A 14,971-nucleotide genomic window follows, 5' to 3' on the forward strand; every position below is an offset into this window, starting at 1 on the left:
ATAAAATAAGAACATCCAGTTTCCCATACAGAAGAAACAATTTCAGTGATTTATATGTGCATCAGCAATGAAGAAAAATAATGTGACAAGCTGAAGTGTCACCCCTTAATTTCATTAGAATTGCAGTAGTTTTTTAAAATAAATTCTAGATGCTTTCAAAGTAACATATTCTACTAATTTGAATCTCCTTCCTATGGGCTTCCTGCAGCATTCAAACACTTCTCTTTTGAGGCCCCCAGGATAACTTAAAAATTCTGCAAGGAAGCTTTCTTTAATATCCAGTTTCGCAGAAATCTTCACATAAGGGAATTTTACCCTAACTGAAAACAGTATACACTTCTAGTCCCCTGTGTTCAGATGCACTCTTGGTAGGTACTTGTGTCTGATTCTCCCTCATACACACTCAGAAAGGACAGCCTTTACCTTCATTGAGCACTGGAAAACACTTAAGATGAGTCACTACCAACTGCTGGAGCTACCATAAATGTCTCCTTTAAAATAAGTAACCCGAAATGCTTCACTGTTTTCAGATTTTTCATTTTCTCTGGAGTCTAACTGATGATGTTGTTTTAAAACAATAGCAAGAAAGGGCGGATAGTGCAGAAACCATACTTCAAAATAGCTTCAGTAGAACAATTTCTTTAACTCATGGAGTATTTCTCTTTTTATTAAAGAGGAAGCCTTAGGAGACTTGCACTGGAAGGGATGTCCTGGGTAGTTGAGTCTACTCTCCACTATTGTAGTGGCTGCACGATATAATTCCTTTCAGATTTGCTAGCAATTAGCATCATTCACTGTACAAGCTCCCCAGCTACTTAGTTCATCTCTTTGCCAGTGCAGAACTGCAGCCGGATGTCAGTTAAAAGCTATAATATCTGGTTTTCAAAAGAACCCTTCATGCAACACCAACCCACAGAGATTTAATATTTTTTTTTTACATCCTGTGATGACAGATGAGTTCACGTGCTAACACTCCTTTCTCTTAAACCTCACAAGCCTATCAAACCTTGCAACACGTTTAAACATTTCAGTGTAATTATGCAGTTTTTGAACAGGAATTATTCCAGCTCTGAGCCTCCCTGCAGCCTACTCAATAATTTCACTCTCAGTAACATTTTCTACCTACGGTTGTGGCCAGTTCTCTGATTGAGAAGGGAATCTGACCATGGCCATGAACAGAAATCTCCTTATCAAAATGTGAACTTTTGTACTTAAGACTTCCTAAAATGAGAGCTTTCCACTATTTGGATGGTCTGTGCACCAGGAAGGTCCTTGTGTGCCACTGGGCAGTTGTAAGCAGCACGTGCCTTGTGCCAGGCTGCGGGTCGGCCTTTTGCACAGGCTGCAAAATGACTCAAACTGCTGCTGACATTTATGGATTGGCAGGTGGGATATGACATTGTCAGCGCTGGTATAATCTATAAATCTTGTATAACTGTGCCTGAGTACTAGCAGGAAGATTAAAGTAGATCTATGCAGCCAGAAACAGCCCATAGTTTCCAGCAGGAACATTTCCTAGGACTTCCTGCAAACTTAAGCAAAAAACCTGATTTAATCTGTCTACGCATAGTTGTTTTTATGAGAAACGTGGCTCTTTTCATCAGTTTCGAAATCAGGAAAAAAAAAACCCCAAACAGGGACTGTATCAAAACCTTTTCTTTTTGGAAAAGTAAAACCTCTTAAATGTCTTTTGATCTCCTTTAGGTTGCTTTCACAGTTTGCTTAAAGGATTTAGCAATATTTTTGATGTAACCAAAAGCATTCTATAAGGAAGAAAAATAAGCACATTTAAAACACATCACAAGCACATGAAATGAAGATTAAAATATGAATAGGAGGTACACAGAACCACTGTCTTTTTGAACAGAAATGTCCAAAATGTTATTGTTTCCTGCGGCAGGGCTAGTGCACCAGATAAAATTCTAACAAGCTAGGCTGTGTATATTAATGCGCATTCACAGAGAAACACATGAGTAGAGAACAACAATCAAGAAAAGCATTCATAAAGGTCAACAGCTTATTTCTTGTTATGGTCATTTAAGAAATTTTAAATCAGTTGATGCCAATCTCCTTTTAATTGGAATGTTTCTTTGACAATGCTGATATAGCTCAACATTTTTGGTTTTTTTTCCCATTAAAAAACAAATCTTTGCTCTGCCAGACCAGGCCTGCTACATTCAAATCTTGTCTGAAAATACATTTATAAAAATGGCTTATGTAAAGAAGAAAAGAAATCAGCCTTTAAAAAAAAATGAAACCAAACTAACAAGCATCTTAATTTAAAGATTTTAAATTAGTTTAATGTGAGTCTCCCTCTGATCTCCTGTCTGCTTCCTGCCTGCCTAAAATGAACCTTTATGAAAAAGAACATAGCACAGTTTTTCCTGACCTGACTCCTTACCTGAGATGTGAAACCATCAGTTTCATCTCACCAGCCTAAAGCAAGAGTGCAAGCGTGCTCCTTCCTTATTTAACTAGCTCCTTTTGCTTTCCTTGCTCGTGGCTCATACAAGTAACACTGCAAAAAAAGTGAGCTCCATTTACTTGCTTACAAAATGCTGGATGTGACAATCAAAACCCAGAGAGGGGCAACCAGGACAATACGGAAAAAGGCTAATGCTAAAGAGGGAACTCAATCTCACCTAAAGGCCCCTAAAGGTGCCTAAAGGGTGCCTTGGTCCTAGCACCCAGGATAATTTCTCACTGGCCAAGTGCCCTTCAAGGCCTGGGTCTGGCTGGTCCCCCAGCAGGGACATCAATAGAAACTGGTCTTGGGCTATATAAATCTAGGGCTATTTAGCATTTCCTTTCAAATAAGCTTGCAGTCATGATCCAGTTTCAAGTGAACAACCTCTGGCATCAGAAAATCCCTTCCAAGCCACTGCTTTTATCAGGGACTCTTACTGAAATGCTCAGGAGAACATGAGAAAGGCCAAGACAGAGAGATCCGTTTTCCGAGTTTCTTCTTGGACCAGGGGAAGGGAAAGGTCAATTTAAGTTTCAACAAATTGCAGCTGGAATTTTACTAAAAAAATATGTTTACTAGGTCACTTGGACACCACCGCTACCATCAAGACCTCCCTAACATTCTACAAGTGAAACTCAAATGGGAACAGAGTAATTTTAAACACTGTTTCTCTGTATTAAAACATTTTGTCTCTGTTTCAATCTTTTCAGTGAATATATACTCCCATTCCACCTTCTTTTGAGTTCTGAGCATTCACACTCTTCAGAGAGGCAGAAGAAAGAGATATTACCCTATGCACCAATACGTACCTGGAAAAGTGAAAATAATAAAATTCTCTGAAAACCAACCACATAACTTCAAAAAATGTCAATGCTTTTGCACTGGTTCATTACTATTTCCCTTGGGAACACTACTGTAAAATTAGAGTCAAAATTTTGTGACATTAAGTTTGGTTTTAACCCCTTCTGCTTTTCCTTTTCCATTCAAGTTCTTCACTTTTAACTCCTCTCACTGAAAAGTGGTAGTTTCCAGAAGGTTCCCAGGTAGTTCTGGAAACATATTTAGACCTCAGGAGCTTTTAGAAAAAATTAAAGATTAAAATATTATTACATTATTTATCTAGTCTGGAAAGAGGGCTTTTAGCAGCTGAATATAAATTTACAGTAAATTTTCAGTTTTACAAGGGAAATTGACTTGCATCTTTCAGTCATAATCAGGCAAAAACTGAAGGATTAATTAAAAAAAAAAAGTGAGAAGGAATGAATTACTACAAACAAATGTAATTGTTCCCACCCTGTGGAATATACAGCCATTACAGTAGTTTAACAAGGCACTTTTAAGGGTGAACAACTGAAAATATAATCTTTCTATCATAGCTTTTCTTCTAAACTGTTTCCTTTGAAGCGTATCTTTAGGCTGGAGGTTACTCAGCAGCTGGGAGCGCATGTTACATCCCCCAGAGCAGGTTGGCAGAGGGTCATTCTTCTAAACTCTCCTACTCTGAGACTATTTTGGTCTTGCAGACTGATAGCTTTTCGTGCACAGAAAGACAATTTGCTGGTGCCACTACCTTTTCGAAAAGCAATTATAAAGAAGTAATAAAGTTTAGTAACAGCTCAGTTGAATTCAACATCCCATGCACATGGGGGCAAAATCTGAAGCAAGGTTTGTCATGCATACCTGACATTCCACATTTGGTGGCTGTCTTGCAAAGAAATGTTAGCAGCTGAAAACATTGTGTTATTTAGCTATCCGCATAAGGAACTGGCAGATTTTAAACTTCCTTTGTGTGATTTTTCTTTTTCCACACTGAGATGCTACGATTTAATAAAGCTATTTTAGCTAAGTGCTTTTCATATTCTGACTTTGCCAGTGGTATCTTTGTTCTATACATTTTCTATGCATTTTTCCTGTAGAAGTATGGTTTTTCACTGTCTTACAGTACTGTGCTACCTAGACAGTGGCAAATAGAGTAAAAATTCACCACAGAGATCTCCAGGTAAGTTGTTTTGCACATTAATATGTGTATTAACATAGGGTTTAATTATTGCCACAGAAGAGCATATGGTCTTGCCTACTCTCTGAGTGCCTCAGGTGTGTTAACATGAGTTAAAATGAAAAGAACAGTCAAAGGTATTGGCGTTTGCAAAAGATAGTCACAATAAAAGGCCAGGTTGGGTGGATATTCCATCATATATCTCGTGGGCGCTTTGGAAGCCCAGTTATTCATTAATGCAACTCTGATGCTACTGTGCTGAGTAGAGCCTGAGTCTATTCCTCAGGATATCAGCCTTGTCACTGGAGTGGTAAAGATGGCAACTAATTGGGCTAGAATATAACCATGCGGGTCCTATTTTCAGCATCCCAAAATGCGAGGGCTTACCCATCTCCCCTGTCCCCCACAGGGAGAAAAATCCTCTCCTAACACTCATGCCAATAGTTGGGTATTTCCTCTCTGATGTTGGGCTTGACCTGTTGCCTACTTTTCTTCTGATCATTCATGTTTTCTATAAACACTCATAAGCCAGTTTCTCCATCTATCAGTTTCAAAGCATTAGTTTCAGGCACTATCTTCCCTTAAAACTGCCCACATCCAGCACAATAGAGATAAGTCCAATTACTAAAGATTTAATGATGAAGTGACCTGGTTACTGTGGGTAACCCTAAAGGATCCCTGAAGCACCCTAATTTCTGCTGGTGTTGAAGGTAAGTAACAAAAGAAAGAGCTGTTTCAAAAACACACTGTGACACGACCGGTATTTTATGAGCAAATACTACTACCAATTTTTTTTGGTCCAGGCTGAAATCGTAAGTACTAGACACCGTATGTGGAAATCTAAGCTGCTGCCCCTAGAAGGATCTGGAGAAAACTTAAAGCAGAGCAGTTTTTGACGCTTCTTGCAGGCCAAACATCTCCTGCAAGACTATTTATCTATCATACAAAATAATCACACAGGTACGCGCACACACACCTCTTTCACTTAATCTGCTTCTAAATGCAACTCTCTCACGCTTTTTGAGAAATCAAAGCTGCTGGTTACAACATGAGAAGTACAGGTGTAAGCACGCACGGGATCCTTTAAATGCTTGCGAGAAACCAGACGGCTTCCATGTGCAAATGATTCTCTTGCACATTCACAGACTCAAAGCCTCGATGAATAAGGAAAAAACCATATATACCAATGGCTGGAAACAGTACATCAGTAGAGCTTTTGCCTGGCTTACTTCTTTCATTTGAGTTACCTTCAAAGTGGTCATGACACTATGGGAGCACCAAGGCAAATGTACGCTCCATTATGGAGCAATGCAACCAGAACAAAATACATGCCACCAGAATCAAGGGTGACTGCTGCAGAAATTACACTACTTTCTGTGAGTGCCTCCTGTATCTCAGCCTTGTGTTTTCACTCTCCCATAGGCACAGCTGCCTTTTCACTGTTTTTTCCCACTAAATTTATCAGATTTGTTTGCTTGCTATAATCTGCTCTTACCTGTGAATTTTTCAGAAGTGGGTCCATCCATTACTCTCTGTGTATATAAAGAGTGGTACAGCAGAGCCTGACCCTAGTAGGGGTCTCTGGGGTCTGCGCAGTACAGGCGAGCATTACTTTTGCATTGCTTATCTATCTGAAATGGTGTCAGCAACCAGCAGGACTGACCCTGGGAATCCTGCCTTTCCTCTGCCTGCCTGGCTAGAGTCTTACTTCTTAATTCTTACTTTCAGGTGCTGATCCAAGCTGGATCCTTGTGTCTCCCATTTGTCTTTGGTCCTGAATTGGTCAGAAAAAGACTCAGAATCAGAGTAGCACATTGTATTTTAAACAGCACTTCCTGACAATTTCAGTGGAGGCTTTTGTGTAAAAACTGATGAGAAGAAAAACTCCACAGACATGAGAGATGTGACAACGAGTCCTAAATAATCAAGCAGATTGCATGCAAGATGCTGAACATCTCTTGCAAGGCAAGGCTTTCATTCTCAAGTATAAATTCAAAGAGACCAGCTAGTATTAAGTCATCTGGTCTCTCTGCAGTTCAGATTTGTATTTCACTTTACATTGTTTGTCCATTTTGCTTTAAAAGCTTTCTTGTTCAATGTTTTATCTAGCTGTCTGCTTAAGACAGTGAAGTATAAAGAAAGATATAAGCTATGTTATCACTGATCCCAGTCCTCAGATTCCCTTTTCCCCTGCACACATGCAATGCACATTCAGAGCAATTGGGAATGATGTATCTAAGGACACGCTTGTGTGCCAGCACAGGTTTTACAATGGCACTTTTCCCTACTGAGCTTCATCGTCAATAAATCCCTTGTGTCCCTCATATTCACTGACCGTTAATAAAATACCTATATACTCAGATATGAGCATTCAAATGAGATTTGAAACTTCATGCTTACTTTGCCTATTTGTTTATCCTGATTTCTGTGCAAAACAGGCAGCTGTGTAGGGTCTAGTGCCTGAGATAGTATGCTCGCTTTTGGCAATAGTGTTGTGAAAGCTGGCTTGTATGTCCCTCTCTTCTCTTGCGCTCCACATTTCTTTCCTCCTGTTGTACTGGCACAACTACTTCTGGATCAGGGAACTGATCCAAATGAAAAAAAAAAAAACACAGGAAGAAATTGGTTAGCCTCTGGATTGGGCTCACAAGGTAGCTGCACAACAGAAGGGCAACACAGAGGCAGGAACAAGTAATCTGGGACAGAGAGAGGCAAGCTGGTAACAGCCACAGCATCTATATGTAGAGACAAACTTATACATGGAGCTTCCACTACTGAAGGAGAACATTTTCTTCTAAATCTCACCCTAGAGTCAATTATTAAGAAAGTTTCTTAAGACCTGCAGCCTTTTTGGCACCCTAGGTTAGGCCAGACTATGTTGTGTACCTACTGTGTCCCCCAACTCGGCCATAGACACAGCTCAGTGTGTCTGCAGGGGAGATTCAGGAACCGCTGGTTTCATCCTTGCTCTGTACACAATGTCAATATACATAGCAGACGTGAAACAGAAAACAAAACAAAAAAATTAGACTTCAAGTTTGCTCCTTGTTTCACAGCATTTTTGTACATCCTTTTTTGCAATTTGCTGTACAGAAACACTTTGTCTGTGTTTCACATCTTAACATATGGAAAGGAAGAACAGTTTTATAACAGGAACACTTCACTGTCCATTCACAGAGCCTGGCAGGTGTCTTGGACGTGTATGTAGTAATCCGGAGCACATTTTTAGTGCCAGTTAGATTTCACTTGGTGACTCTTTCTAACCACCAATGCTATGTTGGCACTGGTGTGAGTCTCAAAACAAAGGTAGGACCTCAGCTCACTGGAATTTTCAGTCCACGATAACTATTTAGTGCAACATCCGCACGGGCTTTTAATAGAGCCACTGGGACTTATGCCATACTCCAGGCACATGGGACCCAATCTGCTCAATCTTTAACTATGTCCCATCAGTATTCTGTCTCCAGGACAGTGTTAGGTGCTAATGTATGTGTTAATAACTTTCCCTATTAACTACTGTCTAGGGAGTTTTCCCACCTTTTCCTCCCCCTTTACATTCTGTCTAAAAAACCCCCTATTAATAGCGAGGAAGAAGTCAAGTGGTTGCAAGACAACAGTGGATCAGATTCTTATCATGCACTTTCATCCACTTCCAGAGGCTGACTGTTCTTCACAAAGACATTTTAGACATACACAGATCAAAATAATTACTTGAGAAGTTATATTAATAGATTTAATGAAGAGCAATCAAAGAGACTTGAAAGGGTCCTAACAGTCCCGATGAGCTACACGTTGGCAGGGTTCTATGGAAAGAACAAAATGAGAGGCAGAAAAGGAACTGCTGGTATTCTCTAGACTGCCCCCACTGCTGTACAGCCCACCAAACTCTGTGGACTTTGCAGGTGATATGACGCCTTAGGGGAGAGTTTGTGGTTTTTCATATAAAACTCCTGCCCATGTTTGCAGTAGAATTATTTATGGATCTTCCTCCAACTACAGAGACAGTGCTGGTGGGATTTCTGAGGCCTTATGCAGTGTGATGAGACATGCCGCTGAAGAGAATATAAAAGCTTGTCTAAACTGAAAAACTAGAGGTATTTACCATCAGAGGGCAAAGACTCAGGCAGTGCACATTATCTACTGCAGAAATTAGCAAGTGCCACATGGGTTGAGGGAGATGAATGACCATGGATTCTATAAAAGATGAAAAAAATTAGTAACTAATTTTTCCCCTGCAAGTGTCACCAAACAACCTTTATCTAGATGCTACTTTCCCAGCGAACTACCTTTTTTAACCATATCATTCAATCCCAGCTGAGCCTGACCTCCTCAAACCCCAAATCCACCTTCCACTCCTCCAAAGCTGGTGTAGCTCAGAGCTTCTTCAAGTTCAGATCTTAGCCAAATTCAGCTCACACTCACATCATCTGTAGAGCAGGAAATTCCACCTGCGCTGAAATTTGCAAAGATGTTAGCATTTTGCATAACTCACTACTAAAAATTAGGCAACACAGATTGCTGTGATGCATTATTGTGGAAAAAGATCCTTATCTTATTTTCTTTCATACCCTCTGGAGAGCTGAAAAGTAATAGGGTCAAAGCAGGAAACTCAGCTGAGATGAACTCTTGGGTATTTCACACAATTTTTTTCACCAACCCCCCCCCTTTTTTTTTCCAACTCCAGTTTTTCCATTTTTCCATCCATCCATTTTCAGCAACTGATTATAGAAATATCACATTACAAGATACTATCCCAGGATCCTGCACAAAATCCCATCACAGAGAGCAAACAGTCACTAAGACTAAATACTGAACAGACTTTGGGCTGTAGATACGCCCAAGGGACTTGATGAAGGCTTGGATCTTGGTAGAAGCCAGCTGAGAGAAACTGCTGGTCCATTTTTAAGTGATCAGTGCTACTACACAGGAGACACTTAGTTTAGCAAGGAACCCTAGGGATGGGTCCCCAAATGAAGTCCCATCCAGATGTTCATAGTACACTACATCACCCAAGGGTCCCATAGAAGACATTATCTATTCAGGAGCATGGGGAAAAAAGGGAGGGAGAGAAGAGGAAATGTCTGCCGAGCACACACACAGAAATAAAAAGAAAAGCACTGGCCAAGTTCCAGAAATGAAAATCTGGCCCCACTGAAGCTGGCGGGAGCTTTGCCACCAGATTTCAATGGAGACAGAATTTCACCCGATGTGAACAGTACTCTGGAAATATCTTCCCTCCAGACACACTGTGGGAGCTCTTCTGGCTCTGAATACTCACTGGAAACACAGAAAGGGAAATTAAACCCAAACCAAGACAACAATACCAGAATGATTAATCAACAAACAAAAAGGATGCAACAACAATTAAGCAAAAAATACTGCAGAAGTGGGTGGAAAGAAAAAGGCAAGTCCTTCACCTCCTGGACCACTGAACTTTGTCAGGAATAGGAGGGATGCAAGGACTCTGTGATTCGGTGACTCGTGATGCTGGGTACAGGGTGCCACGTCAAGACTGCACTGGAGGCAGTCTGCACAGATTCAATAACAAGAGGAAGAACAACTTCTAGCACAGATTCACTTATGCTATATAAAGAGGCCAGAACCTAGCAACTTCAGCAAAGATTCCTAGGAGCAATCAGCGTCATCGCTTACAAATTCCCAGGCAAGCTAGTTCACGGAAAGGGCGCGCTCAGCAGGCTCTGCAGTTGTGTAACTATGAGGATTCTGGAAATGAGAAATACAATGCCTGAATACAATAAACAGACACAATGCCTATTAAGCCCCATCTATATGACAGCTATGACCCAGTTATTTAGCCTACAGTTGCGCTCTGATTTAGTTAGCATTTCATTTCATACCACAACTATACAGTGGTCCTGGATGTTCCCCTTTCACTGGCTTAAGAGTTCAGGCTGCCTAAGATGCTAAATTCTACTTTTCAGAGTGCCTGAACACCCCAAATCCACATAAGGCAGCTGGAGGGACAAATCCCTATCACTGCTGAAACTCAGCCCCTAACTCCCAACCAAAGATCTCTTCTTTGCTGCAGCTCTCCTGCAAAAAGGGACCAAACGGCTCTGTTTCTGGGAACTACTGCAGACTGCACCACTTTGGATGTGGTGATGACAGCATGTAAACTTGCACGCCTACCACTGACTAACATTCAAGTATTGTATTCCACTTTGAGATGAGAAATCCAGATGAAGATTCAGGTCTACATATCAATGATGGGTGAGTGACAACAGCTAACCAAGCACTAGATCAGAGTTCCCTGAGCGACTGTGTGTGACAGGCGCAGCATAGGCAGGCACACACCATGGTTTGGAAGCTCCCAAGGTTCTTTGAGCTTTTCTCAGGACTCCTCTTTCCTCACAAAACAACTGGAAAGGCCTGTTTTTAGCAGTGGGTCCCCAGCCACCCCTGTGATGGCGTGAGGCTCGCAACCTTCACAGAGCTCAGGCTATCTGCCAGTTTCCCCTCCCTGCTCTCTTCTTCCTCTCTCTCTCAAATAACTAGGGAAAACCCCTTTTCACAGTCCTTCCCCAGACCACAGGTGATGGAGATCTCCTGAAGCTCCATGGTTTGCTGCCTCATTACCCATGTGCCTGGACAGACCACTGGTCTTGGGGCGAGCTCTTTGTCCATGGGCTCTGCTGTCAGCCCTCAGAATTGCCCAGTGTTAGTGTCTATTGACCAATGTTATTAAAGGTAAGGGGAAAAACAGAGGGCACCAAGGCAAAATGAAGCATTTCTGCAGTCTCTGCAGTACTCTGCTGGCTCAGAGCAAATTTTTCACCCAGTTACTTAGCTGGCAACTTGGAAATGAAGAACAAATGTGTTTGGACTGACATTGATCCTTCTGCAGACTCTGGAAACAAAACTGGAGGAGACGGGAGTGGCTGGAGAGTTATTGAGCTCTTGTGCTCCCTGGCTGCCTCAACACCATTGTTACCCCTGATGACAAACCAGAAGAACTGCTTCTCGGTGTGCCAAGATGCTGGGACGAAAAGCACAGACTACCCCTAGTGCTGGGCTTTGCATCAGGCTGCCGGCTCTTCTCAGCATGTGCCATGCAGCTGTGGGTGTAAAGGGCAGACCATGGCCCTCCTTCCCAACTTCAATAGCGGACCTTGTAAAGAACAGCGGGACAAGGATAATTATCTGCCAGAGGAGCTACTCACTTCAGGAGTGTTAAGGGGGTACAGCTGAGACCAGCATCTAGCCCCATTTTTAGTTACATTATGAAGTAAAATCTTTCCTTCATGGCTTAAATCAGCCTCAAATGCATTTAACAATAATTACTGGAAGGAACAAAATAACATCTTATTTTGAACAGCTCTTGCCAGCACTCAAGGAGGCTTGAGAAAGTCGTATGCCACCAGCTGACAGGCTGGCCGCGGATGACAGCTGGGCCTATAACCTTGCTGCTCACCTCTTGCTGGATCCAGGAATTAGACCTGACCAGGACCAGGACCAAACCTGAAACCGGTACCTAATCCACAAGGCGAGAACTTAAAAATCCACTGCTAGGTCACTTGTGGCTAAGGTCGCAAGTCCAGCGTTTCCAGAAGTTATTTTCACTGCCATGACACTGGCTGCAATGTGAGGGAAAATGTGATTATCAAGTCTCTCCATGGAGTAAGGAGACTAATGTAAAATCATTTCAGCCTAGTCCCCTCATCTCTCTCCTACCTTTTACACATCACATTATTACTTGCTTTCTTTTTCACGCCCAGGCCCACAGTAGTACCTAGAAATGGTTGAAAATGTGTAATTTTTTCCAGGACCTACTCCATACACAAACCTATATTTTATCACATTCTTCTACCTCCCTTCAAGTATATCTAGTGATTTTCTACAGTAGTCTTGCCAATACTAATACAGCAACTGGTATCAAACAGATATGTATTTTCCACTGATCTGCTATTTTACCTAAAAATGAGAATTTTAGACTAGTACAATCCTCACTCAAAACAGCTGACAACATTCTTTTTAAACTGTCAGAAGTAGATTTTCAACAAAGAACATAATTTTTAGGAACAGAGAGACATGCAGACATTTTGAGAGTTACTGGTTCAAATGGTGCCCTTTAAATAAGTGAAAACACACTGAAAACATCCAAAATTCTCCTTTTTTTGTACAAATTGGCAGTGTTATTTCACTATGCTCAGGTTTTCAAGTACAGGAACTCTGACCATCAATCCTTCTGAAATGAGAAGTTCAAGTATGAATAAATAACCAGACAAGCTTCAGTTGATGTAAGATGATAAAGGAAAGGCAAAACCAGAACTCAACATTCTTTTTTTCTTGACCGAATGCAGTAAAAGCAATTGCTGCGTTCACTATTTATTTTATGATATGCAGGTAAGAGTAACTTCCACATAGTGACATGTAGCCCAGCGAGGAAAGGCAGGCCAAAGGACAAGCACCCGTCTGCTTCACAAAGAAGCCAGATGATACATGGCGGGTTATCATGGTGGATGGGATCACTTACTATAAGCCATATCTGAAGATGAACATAAGTTTATATTGTTTTGTGTTGACTGAAATAGCTTGTTCTGTCCATGCAGGGGACTCCAATTAGAGTTTGCTATTCAACACACTGATTTGCACACAGGCTGGAAGTGTTTGCAGTACAGCAGAATGACATGATATTTAAATTTACTTACCCTGTAGATTTCTGCTGGGCTTAAAGTAAAGCCATTGCTCCAGTGAAAAAGCCCTCAAAGGCCATTTTTCCTGCACTAGAGATCAGTTTGAGATTCAGGTTTCAAAACATTTATTTCAGTGCAAATTCTGCCAGAAAGAGGAACTTACTGCTTGTTGTGAAGTTACCCTCCCCAACCTGGGGAAAGGAGTCTACGTCTTGGATGACTTGTAGTACTCCCACAGTCCGCACCGGGGGATCCAGGGCTACGGAGCTCTCGTTCACTGTTATATCGCTGGCTCCCGTTATCTGGTTGGTTGGCGGTCCTCCTATAGATGCTTCCAAGTCTGGAGGTATATCATCCATGCAATCTGCATTTGGCTAATGGGATGGAAAAGAAGAAAATTGAGCTTTTACCTGATAAAAAGACTTAATTTACCTGCTCCCACTTCTTTAGGGTCTTTCACTTTCTTTCAGTACTGAAAATGGCAACATATGATGAACAAACATGCACAGTTTGCTTGTTTTCATGTACTTAAAACTTCTTAACACAATCTGTTGCAAGAGAGACCCAAAGTATGCATTGGAAAGTATGCATTGGAAATACTCAGTATTAAACTGTGTCACCTACAATCTCTAAATATTCTTATTTATACTTTTTAAAGGGTTTGGGAGAGTGCATATTAAAAAAGTAACTCACTTATTGATAGGATCTGCTCAACATAGGCAGATTGCTGAGTCAGATTACAAATGTAAACAGAGACAGTAGCTGAAGAGGAATGATTATCTTTTCCCTAAATATACATTTTATAGAGCCAGTATCAGAGCTTTCAGGAATAGGCATTCAAGGGAACTGCCTGTGGGCGCATCTATGTGTGGGGTGCAAAAATAGAAGCTAAAGCTGTTTAGAACAAGTTTTTTAACATCAAAAGATCTTTTCCTTTGATAATGATATATTTCCTACCAAATAAACTTAAGAGAAAAGAAACAAACAAGCAATAGCGGGTATTTGAAGAGTATTATGCCATCCATAGTCTTTCTTGCTTTCTGATTCAGAGAGACCAAGGATGGAACCCAGTTCTGGGGAATTTTAGACACTTTTCTCTTGCAGTTACATAGTGAACACACCAACACCTCCAGAACAAGCCAAGCTCTTCAAGTCAAAGTGTCTGCCTTTCCATTGACCTCACAGGGAAGTGATGAGAGGGGGTTATGGTGCCCACCTCTTGCACAGTATCCTTAGCACTGAGCGCCTGTTCACAAAGAGCACTGAGACTTCAAGTGGGCAGTGGGCGGCAAAGAGGATCATTTGGCCAGAAACACTATGTCCAAACTGGGCACTTAAAACAGTCAGATGAGTTTCTACCCTTTATTTCTCTGGGCTTGTTATAAGGCACTTCTCTGGGCTTGTTCTGGGGCACTGCTCCCATTTATACAGCAGTAATTTCTACAGAGCTTCCCATAAACACTGGTGACAAACATGTGAGTAAAAAAAGCTCTTTTTCTTCTAAGAGGAAGCAGATACTTGCACCATTTGCCCATAGAACCAGGTCTAGTTCTCCCCAAGGCATGGAGAAAAATTGTTTCCATAACTATTTCAAGAACTGGGTTTTGAAGTTTTAACATTTTGTAACAAAACCAAGGCTAATTCAAAAATGAGGATGCTGTGTGTCAGGGTGCAAATCTTCCAAAATGACAGAGGGACATAGCAAGGTTAAGCTGCAGTTACGCAGATACCTTATTAAGTTAGGAAATGTAAAGTTAAGTTGTTCCCATTTACCTTTATTGCCCAGCAGTCAGACAGCTAATTTGGATCAGTCACTCAGGCTTCCTCTAACTTCAACGGTTTGAGACAATTTCG

At 41.2% G+C, this 14,971-nt stretch overlaps 1 protein-coding gene across 1 annotated transcript in view; it reads right to left on the reverse strand.

The window, feature by feature from the left end:
* Nucleotides 1–14,971, reverse strand: part of RNF150 (ring finger protein 150) — a 117,287-nt gene that overhangs the window by 12,608 nt on the left and 89,708 nt on the right. Inside the window, exon 6 of the mRNA XM_059826906.1 lies at nucleotides 13,281–13,491. Within this exon, the coding sequence (XP_059682889.1) occupies nucleotides 13,281–13,491 (211 nt within the window). The remainder of the gene's footprint in view (nucleotides 1–13,280; nucleotides 13,492–14,971) is intronic.

This window comes from Gavia stellata, chromosome 19 (genome assembly GCF_030936135.1).
Source record: "Gavia stellata isolate bGavSte3 chromosome 19, bGavSte3.hap2, whole genome shotgun sequence".
Lineage (NCBI taxonomy): Eukaryota > Metazoa > Chordata > Aves > Gaviiformes > Gaviidae > Gavia > Gavia stellata.